Genomic DNA, 10,715 nt, shown 5'->3' with positions numbered 1-10,715 from the left:
GTTAAGGTTTCCCGTCATATGGTTACTAGCTCCGTTGTCTAGATACCACAAATTGTCTCTATCTGACCCGTCAACTAGCCTGCTAGGCATGACATTACGTTCGTTTAGATACAGAACCTCGTGCATCATCAACTCATCTGCCTCTTGAGTAGCTCCTTCCTCATTCTCTTGAGTTTCTTGTAGTTTAAGCAGTCTGTCTGGACAGTTCATCGCAAAATGTCCCATCTTGTCACATCTGAAGCAAACAACCTTAGAAGCATCTCTCTCTTGTTTAAAGTAACCACCACCGTTTTGTTGATAATAACCTCCGTTCTGTTGATAATAGCCTCCGTTTTGATAGTTGTTTCGCCCTCGACCTCTTCCTCTTCCTCCATACCGTCCTCCTCCTCTGCCTCTACCTCTACCTGAATCATATCTTTCTCCGTTCTGCTGCTGATCTGCATTAGTGTACATCAGTTTGTTTTGACTTTGATCCTCAACTTTCTCTTCTTCATCATCACAAATCCTTTCTTCGTAAGCTTTCATTCTGCCTACGATATCTTCAAAGCCTGTCTTGTTGAGATCAAGGACTTGCTCAAGTGCAGCTGTTATGTGAATGTACTTCTTTCGAGGTAGGCTATTAAGAAATTTTTTAACAAGTTTCGGCTCTTCAATGATTTCTCCTAGAGATGCTGACTTGCTTGCTAGCTCCGAGAGTTTTCCGACGAAGGTATCAATTGAATCAGACTCTTTCATCTTTAACCGGTCGAAGTCAGCTGTTAAAGTTTGTAGACGAGCTTCTTTCACACGATCAGCTCCCATATGTCTCATCTTTATTGCTTCCCAGACCTCTTTCGCGCCTTCAAGATTGCCGACTTGTAATATTAAGGACTCCGGTATGGATTGGAATAGTAGAGCTCTTGCCATATCATTCTTCTCTCCATCTTCCTCTCCTGGATCAATGGCCTCCCAGACCTTATGAACCTTTATTGCCGCCTTCATGCGCATTACCCACACAGTATAATTGGTGTCGCTAAGCATAGGACACTTTATAGATGATGAACCACCATTCTTTGCGGTGCTTGGCGTTGCCACAACAATATCACTCATGTTGTAAATTTGTTTGAATCAATGGAAGCTCTGATACCACGTGTTGAATCAAACTTAGAACCGTAACTCAACGATCTCAGACTCAAGGTTTATTAAGAACTCGAAACTCTTTATTATAAACCTCACTCAATGCTTTAGAAAATAACTCAAAACTAAAGCTCACACAACTCTTAAGTTATGCAACACTCTTGCATATCCTTATATATAAAACTAAGTTCCTAAACTCATTAGGATAACACTTTAGTAGATAACTCTTAATCATATTTATCTTTTCTATTCCTAAACTCATTAGGAAAGAGGTAGCTTATTTCCCAAGCTACTTCAAGTTCACTTCAACATTCTATATATAATATTTTAGTTTTTTTTTGTTAAGAATAATATTTTAGTTTTCTGAGGGTTTAATTTATATCGATGTATTTTCCTTATTTGTTTATGATACGTCGTATCTACTTTTATCCGATGATGTATAATATTCAGAGATAATATATACGTGTTACCACGAAACCTAGCTGTCTTGTTAGACTACTATATTGAATGATATATTATGTGTTGTCATCATGCACGTACGCTAAGCAGTCATAGGATAAACAGTATTGAAGTTAATGTGTTTATAATAAAAAGAAAACCTCTATCAACCAAATCTTGAAATTACCTAGTGGCTCTATATTGATTAATCTACATGTGTAAAAGTATTTGATAAAATTATCAGTTTTATTGTCACATTGTTATATAAATTTAGTTTCACTAGGTAGTAAGAAATTTGTAAGAAAAAAATATTCCGTATACAACTATCTGCCACTAAGGTTATCATAAGCATACTGGCTCAAAAAGAATAACAATTAAAGTGGATATAGCAAAGGTTTTTGATACCTTATCTTGGAGCTTTATGTTCTCTTGCCTACAAGGTCTTAATTTGCCTCCTATGTTTCTCTCTTGGCTGAAGGCATGTATTTGCACACTGTAGGCTACAACGGTTTTGTCAACGGCTACTTCAAGGGCTCTCGGGGTTTAAGGCAAGGTAATCCACTCTCTCCGTATCTTTTCGTGATCGCAATGAATGTTCTTTCCCTAATGCTGAATCAAGCGGTTCAAGATATGAAGTTTAACTACCATCCCACCTGCCATAACTCAAAGCTAACACACATGTGCTTTGCTGATGACTTACTGATATTTATTGATGGGTCAATTACCTATGTCCAAGCTGTTCTTCAGGTGCTCCGAGAATTCGAGCTTAGATCAGGTCTCGCTGTGAGTGTTCAAAAATCCTCATTCTTCGCATCTGGCCTTACTACCTTCGAGACTGATCTGATACAGTTCTCAACTGGCATGCCTATGGGTACCCTGCCTGTCTGTTATCTTGGTGTCCCATTGTGTACTAGAAAGCTAACGCTCTTAAACTGTGAAGGTTTACTTCAGCAGATTAAAAGCAGATTATCCTCATGGAGTGCCAAATCACTCTCTTTCGCTGGCAGGCTGCTGCTTATCAAAACAATCATCACAGGCATAACCACTTTCTGGTGTACAACGTTCATCCTTCCTCAAGCATGTGTAAAACGCATAAATTCTCTATGTGGTGTCTTCCTCTGGAAAGGTGATATTGAGGAGCACTACGCAGCACGAGCCTCTTGGGAGGTTGTCACAAAGCCGAAGCAGGAAAGAGGCCTTGGGATTAAGAATCTTTCGATATGGAACAAAGCATGCTGCCTTAGGTTGATCTGGCTACTTTTCTTTCAGGCAGACTCAGTTTGGGTTGCTTGGTTCAAGGAGGAAGTTCTGGATGGATGTCTCAACAATCTCTGGACTACGGTTCCACATAGACGCTACTCTTGGCAGGTCAATAAGCTTCTTAAACTGAGCTCCTCTATCTTCAATTGGGTTAAGCTCTGTGTCCAAAATGGTCTCTCTTGTCGGTTCTGGAGTGACAACTGGTCCCCTTACGGCTTTATGAGGTCTTATCTTAGCATCAGTTCCAACTCAACTATGGGGATCGCAGCACAAGCAACTTTAGCATCCCTTCATCATAACAACAACTGGCGGATTCCCCCTGCAAGATCAGAAGCTCTTGTCAATGTCCACGCCTTATTGACCACCATCGAACTAAACAATAATGAGGATTTTTATGAATGGGAAATTGATGGAAAAGTTTGCTCAAAATATAACACATGCATAGTATATGGAAAGCTTTGTGTTGCAGGAACCCATGTACCTTGGTATCACTCAGTTTGGAACAAGTGTAGGATTCCCAGACACAGCTTTCTGGTGTGGTTATTTGTCTTGAATCGTAGCCCTACAAAGGATAGGATCTTAGGATGGGGTTTCCAAATAAGTCCAACTTGCGTTCTCTGTAACTTGTATGTAGAAAGCCGCGATCACTTGTTCTTCTCCTGCGATTTCTCATGGAATCTATGAGAAACATTGGCGCATCGTTGTGGGATCCAACCTGAGAGATCATGGGACTGTGTCATGTTACAGCTACAATCAGTGAGTAGGCGATCAACAAAGGAAATTTTACTTAGACTGTACTGGCAAGGATGTATTTACTGGGCTTGGTCAGAACGGAATGCAAGAATCCACAAACAGGCCTACCGTTCGTCGGATTCGATCATACGCCTCATGGACCGGCAGATCAAAGACAGAATACTCTCCTTTAGAGGCATAAACCTTGAAACTTCCTCCAGACTCATGCAGCAGTGGCTCATCTAAGGCAAATCTCCACTGGCTATGTTCGCATCCGTATGCAATATCGCTATGTTTCTCCGTGATGATCGCCGAAGAAGACCACCCAACTTCATCTTCTAATCTTGGGCTTCTAATGGTCTCTACGGTCTTAATTGTGAGTTAAAAAACATAACTGGGCTGTAATGGGCTCTAACAAACCATGGTTTATTGCTTGTATTTTTTATTTTCTTTCTGCAATTTTAATATGAAAGCTAAATTCCAAAAAAAGAAAAAAAAATGTCTGCCAGGCTGTCACCGGACACTAGAAATATTTTTTTTTTAACGCTGGATAATTATGCTATTACAAACTATGAGAAATATTACAGACGATTCTACAGCCGATAATTTTACATACCTTATTAGGATTCACTTCTAATTGTATCACCTGAGCCGCCCTATCGAATCTATGCTTGAACGTAGTTCTTGTACCATGCTGCAGATCTCTTGTAAGTCTTTTCTCCATTAATTCGCATAATTTCGCCTTCTCCGAGACACCAGAAAGATTAGAAAATAAGTTTCGTCAGTTTTTATCTGAAGACCGTTATTGTTCAGATCCAACCCTCTCGTCTAACCGGTAAACCTAACCACTGGTGGCTAATCACGTCTTGGTTTAATGATAAAGTTAGCTAATTATTATGATTATGAACCTAGCAAAATTTAGAAAAAATCAAAAAACCTGACACTTTTGTTAAATCGTTCATGGATTAATGTTGATCAAAATTCCTAGTTTATATTATATTACAGAATGAGTAAAATGTGTTATTTATATTCTTTCAGATTTCGGTTAAGACAATGTGATGAAATCAACCATGCCTTTAAACTTGTGATGGAACAAAGGTTTGAGGCCGTTGACATTTAACTCCGTCACGTTAGTGGTGCCTGACTGCTCGCTAATAAACCCAGCCGTTAGAAAACGTCGTCAATACCTCGTCGTCCTCTTCCTGACTCAATTGGTGCTCGCATCGCGTGATTCGTCCCGATGAAGTGCCGATCCGTCGCGTGCTTATGGTCTCGAGCGCCACCATCCCATCGAGTCACCGCCACAGCCGCTCTGACCAATCCTCCGACTCTGTACACCGGCGGATCCGATGGATCCATCATCTGGTGGAGCATCTCTTCCTCCGAGTCCAATTCGGTAACTCAATCGTTCGGTTTAACTGATTCCCAGATTCCAGCATTCATAATGATAAATTTATAATCTTATTGTTTGTTATCCATCAGGAGGTTAAGCCGATTGCTATGCTGTGTGGCCATTCCGCACCTATAGCAGATCTCGCTGTTTGTGACCCTACCACTGTTTCAGAGAATGGAGTTACAGCAGCAGATTCTGTTAAAGAGGATCCATTTGTTAACTGTAGTGCATTGATCAGTGCTTGTACTGATGGTGTGCTCTGCGTATGGAGCAGAAGTAGTGGACATTGTAGACGACGAAGAAAGCTACCTCCTTGGGTTGGAAGCCCGTCTATTTTGTGCACTTTGCCGTCAGAACCTAGATATGTTTGTGTTGGGTGTTCATATATCGAGAGCCATTCCTTAGATACTGTTGATGGGGCTGAGTCTTTGTCAGATACTGATGCTCAGAACAGAAGACCGTCGAGATGCACTGTAGTTGTTGTGGATACTTATACTCTTACTATTGTTCATACTGTTTTCCATGGGAATTTATCTATTGGGCATTTGAAGTTCATGGGTGTGGTTCAGTTGGAGGAGCAGGAGTCGTTGCTCATGGCAGATTCATCTGGTAGGCTGCAACTGGTTCCAGTGTCAGATAACGTTGACAAGGGTGAAGATGTATCTGAATCGAGCAAAAGCTCCATGAGAAACTGGTTGAATGAAGGGGAAATAGCTATATCAGTAATAACCCGAGGGAATCTTGTTGCTCTTTTTTTAAAGAATAGAGGTGTCTTTTGGTTGTTGAATCGCGGGGAGGCAATAGGAGAGATATCTTTTGTTGACGACTCGCCTTGTTCGGATTTTAATTTCAAAGAAGCAATGTGGCTATACTCTAGTACATCAGCATCCGAAGGCGATGAAAATGATATAGTTTCTGAAACTTTTGCGCTGTTGGATGATAGTGGTTCTGCTGTGTTGTTTGACATGTCGTATATAGATGGAGAATTTACATATAAGAAAAATGGTGAGGTTGTTACTGCTTCTGATCAGCATTCAGAGAAATCATCGTTTTGTTTTGTGCAGTTGAGGCAGTCTCTTCTTCGCGTGGAGTCTAGCTGTTGTGGTACTGAACAACCTTTTCAGTGGTGGCCTCATATAACTGTTTGGTCACTAAGCCTAAGAAATGGTGATGAAAAAGAGTTTCGGCTGCAGTGCAAAATGCTTGGAGAAGGATCGTATTTTGATGATTGGATTTCGAGTTCTGGTGTAGATCTTAAAGGCTCTACCGAAAATGATTTAGGAAGCTCTGTTAGTGACAGTGGGCAGTGCGTGTCATCGTCCATGGTTATTTCTGAGAATATGTATGTCCCTTATGCTGTTGTCCATGGTTTCTTTAGCGGTGAAATAGAAATTGCAAAGTTTGATTTTCTTCAAGGACTTGATTCACCTGCTTCAAGCCCGAGATCAGACACTGATCCACTCGTATCTAAACAGCATCTCTTGGGACATACAGGACCTGTTCTGTGCTTAGCAGCACATCGAATGCTTGGGGCTGCAAACGGACGTAGTCCTTCTCATGTTTTGATATCAGGAAGTATGGACTGCACCATCCGCATCTGGGATCTCGAAAGCGGCAATGTAGTCATGATCATGCACCACCATGTTGCTCCAGTGCGCCAAATCATTCTTGCACCCGCTCGGACAGAACACCCATGGAGTGATTGCTTTCTTTCTGTTGGGGATGATTCATGTGTTGCTCTTTCTTCTCTTGAGACTTTGCGTGTCGAAAGGATGTTTCCCGGACACCCAAACTATCCTGAAAAGGTCGTTTGGGATGGTACAAGAGGCTATATTGCATGTCTGTTCCGCTCCCTTTCTAGGAAATCAGATCCTATTGATGTTTTATACATTTGGGATGTAAAGACAGGGGCTCGAGAACGTGTCCTCCGTGGGGCAGCGTCACATTCTATGTTTGATCATTTTTGTGCAGGCATCAGTGAGAAATCTTATTCCGGATCTGTCTTAAATGGAAATACGTCAGTTTCCTCTTTACTTTTCCCAGCAGACGAAGAGAAGAAACCATTTTACTTAAAGAACTACGAGAGAATAGCCTCTTTGCCAACATCGAAGCCAAGTGCTTCACAGGAAAAGACTAGAGAAGAGAGTTCTAGTGCTTCCTCTCTTTCCCAAACCATGAGATACCCTCCCATCAAATGCGCTTGCCCGTTCCCTGGAATCTCTACGCTTATTTTCGATCTCTCGTCATTAGCAGTTTATTGCCAAGCACATGAGAACTCAGATATGCGTAAGATGCTAGGGGAAAGTAGTGGTAAGCCGACTGCTCAACAGAAGACTTCAAACAACCAGTCTCCTGTCCAGGAGACTGTAGATAACCCTGCAGAAATTTCTCCCATGGACAAGGCAATTGGGGAATATCTAATTCGATTTAGTTTATCCTTTCTACATATGTGGGGTATAGATACTGAACTCGATCAAACGCTAACAACACATCTAAAGCTAAAAAGACCAGAGAGTTTCATTGTAGCCTCTGGTTTGCAGGGGGACAAAGGGTCACTGACATTAGCATTCCCGGGTTTGAATGCAACACTTGAGGTATTCTTAGTGACTTCTATTGATGTCACAACCGCTCATATTTCAGCAATATCCTACTTTTTCTAAGATTTCAAAGAACATTCCAGCTCTGGAAGTCATCCTCGGAGTTCTCTGCGTTGAGGTCAGTGATGATGGTGTCGCTTGCTCAGTGCATGATTAGCCTGTCTCACTCCACTGCCACAGCTAGCAGGTACTGCAACCAGCTCTCTTCTTGCAAAGGTTTTCACCTTCATGTTTCGCTCTCGCATGTCAAAACTATATTCCGTTTTGTCTATTGCAGCACCTTGGCAGCGTTCTACACACGGAATCTGGCAGAGAAATATCCCGATGTGAAGCCACCATTACTCCAGGTGAGTTTCTTCGGCTATTTCCACCATATAGTATGTGATTGGAGATGACCTTGTTTTCTATTTAAATATCCCTGTTGTCCTTATGTTTTTATTGTAGCTTTTAGTGACCTTCTGGCAAGAAAGAAGCGAACAAGTCCGTATGGCTGCTCGCTCTATATTCCACCACACTGCTTCTTTTGCAATACCTCTTCCATTATGCAGTGATTTCGCATCAGAACATGCAAAACTGGTGAGATCTCTCTCTGAAATCTGTCTGCATGAACCTGAAGCTCTCAGCTCAGAAGAAGAACGTCCCACAAACGGTCTGGACTCTGAGCATATCCATGAAGCTCCTCGGCTTTCTCAGGCTGAGGAGTCAGAACTACTCTCCTGGCTTGAATCCTTTGAAATGCAAGACTGGATTTCTTGCGTTGGGGGAACAAGTCAGGACGCGATGGCGGCTCACATCATTGTGGCGGCTGCATTATCAATATGGTATCCAAGCCTTGTAAAACCTGGTCTAGCCATGCTGGTCGTCCACAAGTTGTTGAACCTGGTTATGGCCATGAGTGAGAAATACAGCTCTACTGCTGCTGAGCTTCTCTCAGAAGGAATGGAAACTACATGGAAGCTGTTGATTGGACCTGACATCCCTCGGATAGTTTCAGACATATTTTTCCAGATAGAGTGCGTCAGTTCCTCGGCCAGAGCACATCAAGCTGTACTATCATCGTCTATAAAGGAGACTCTGGTCGAGGTTCTTCTTCCGAGTTTAGCCATGGCAGATGTCACTGGGTTTCTAAGCATGATAGAGAGCCAAATATGGTCCACAGCTTCTGACTCTCCTGTTCATGTAGTATCTCTCAGAACTCTCATCAGAATAATCCGTGCTTCTCCCAGAAATCTGGTGCTGCATCTTGAAAAGGTGTGTAGCATCTCCTTTTACATTCAAATGTGTGTCTGTAGAGAGATTTGAATAACAGTTGGGAGAAGCTTGCAGGTAGTTAATTTTGTTCTTCAAACGATGGACCCAAGCAACACCGTTATGCGCAAAACTTGCCTGCAAACCTCAATGGCTGCCTTGAGAGAAGTTGTGCGCGTGTTTCCGATGGTGATCCTAAACGATTCATCAACAAGGTTAGCAATTGGTGATGCTATCACGGAGATCAACGGTGCCAGTATCCGCATATATGACATGCAAAGGTACAAAACCTTACAAGCTTTGGTTTCTCGTCTCACCATCTTTATCTCGTTTTCTTAGTTGTTGTGTGTGATTCCCGTTGCAGTATGACAAAAATAAGGGTTTTAGATGCGAGTGGACCTCCGGGTCTTCCAAATTTGCTTAGAGGCGCTTCAGAATCTGCGGTAACAACAGCTATCTCAGCTCTCAGCTTTTCACCTGATGGAGAGGTATAAATTATTAAGAGAAAATTGCAACTTTTTAGAATGTTGAGATCACTAAGAGGATAAAACCTCTTTGAATTGTAGGGATTGGTTGCGTTTTCGGAAAACGGTTTGATGATCAGATGGTGGTCACTAGGATCGGTTTGGTGGGAGAAGCTAAGCCGAAGCCTCACACCTGTCCAATGCACAAAACTGATATTCATGCATCCATGGGATGGGTTCTCCTCTAACTCTTCTCGGACAAGTGTGATCTCAAGTATCACAAGCCATGATGAAGAAACTCCTCTTCAGGTAATTCATATTATTGTCAAAACTCAATAATCACTGGCTCACTGCTATAAATCTGTATTAAGCTGATATTTATTCTTCTCGGGTATGACTCGAACAGGAAACCTCAAAGAACATAAGCCACGCAGAGCGGCTAAAGCAGCTAGTTCAACATCTTGATCTCTCCTATCGACTCGTATGGGCAAATGAACGCAAAGTAGTTCTAACAAGACACAGTGTTGAGTTGGGCACTTGCCTTTTGTAACTGCCAATGTAAAAATTTGGACAATGTTATATCCATGTCTCTCTCTCATTTTTGCTCGAGATTTTTTTTCTCTTTTTTTTTTTTTTTTTGCAGCTTTTCAAGAATAGCTAAGCATATTGATTTCATGTTTTAGGTTTTTAGGAGGCTATCATGAGAACGTATTTTGTGTGTGAAAACGAGAATGCCTTTTTCCTGTTTGTATATGAAAACAAATATTGAAATAAACCCGGAAAAGTTAGTGAATGTTTTTTACAACAAATAACTAAATTAATTTTAGAAAATGGTCAACCATTTCTTTTTGTTGATAAAGAAATGGTCAACCATACTAGCGGATTACAGTTCGCATGAACATTGAGTGGAAAACTCTAAGCACACCATGATAGATTGTTCGTTTCTGTGTGTGTTTGCACGTGGTGGAACCTGAGTAATAGCAAAGACGTTGACAAATATCTTACATTTTTGAAATTCATGTGTTGAGAAAGTTCAGTCAATGTAAATATGATTTTTGTTATTTATTACAAAAGCCATATCTATTAATTGAAAAGTATTCATTCAAACCTCATTTTCTAATCAATTGCCTAATCCATGAATATTTGCATGGGCAGCAACGAGGCTTTTTGGTTTGATATATGGCATTTTTTGTTTGATATGTATAAGGAAAATGTTGAACGATATGAATGACTTTGAAGTTACCTATAATTTTTTGAAAACTCTTGAAGTTTTTTTCATTTGAGATATTGAATATTTCCTAGTTTGACGACATTTTAAGATGTGCTAAATTGTTTTATTTTATAATCAAAGCATATGCTAAATGTGATTTAAACATATGTCAAATTTGGCGTGTTTGGTCTTACTAGTGAATCATGCATTTTTCTGCATGTTCTCCTTTTAAAGAAGTTTAATTTTATTATCTCTCT

The 10,715-nt window shown here is 40.9% G+C and overlaps 1 protein-coding gene across 1 annotated transcript; it reads left to right on the top strand.

The window, feature by feature from the left end:
* The first annotated feature begins 4,573 nt into the window (after positions 1-4,573).
* LOC103833885 lies at positions 4,574-10,041 on the top strand. Its single transcript, XM_009109935.3, has 9 exons — positions 4,574-4,942; positions 5,029-7,533; positions 7,620-7,723; positions 7,814-7,883; positions 7,981-8,787; positions 8,863-9,065; positions 9,149-9,272; positions 9,351-9,557; positions 9,655-10,041. Exons 1-9 carry the CDS (start codon positions 4,787-4,789, stop codon positions 9,796-9,798), a joined length of 4,320 nt encoding a protein of 1,439 aa, XP_009108183.1. The 5' UTR covers positions 4,574-4,786; the 3' UTR covers positions 9,799-10,041.
* Positions 10,042-10,715: the final 674 nt, after the last annotated feature.

Source organism: Brassica rapa, chromosome A09, assembly GCF_000309985.2.
Source record: "Brassica rapa cultivar Chiifu-401-42 chromosome A09, CAAS_Brap_v3.01, whole genome shotgun sequence".
NCBI classification, from domain to species: Eukaryota; Viridiplantae; Streptophyta; class Magnoliopsida; order Brassicales; family Brassicaceae; genus Brassica; species Brassica rapa.
Note: the sequence above shows the minus strand (reverse complement) of the source record. Positions and strands in the feature narration are given on the sequence as shown.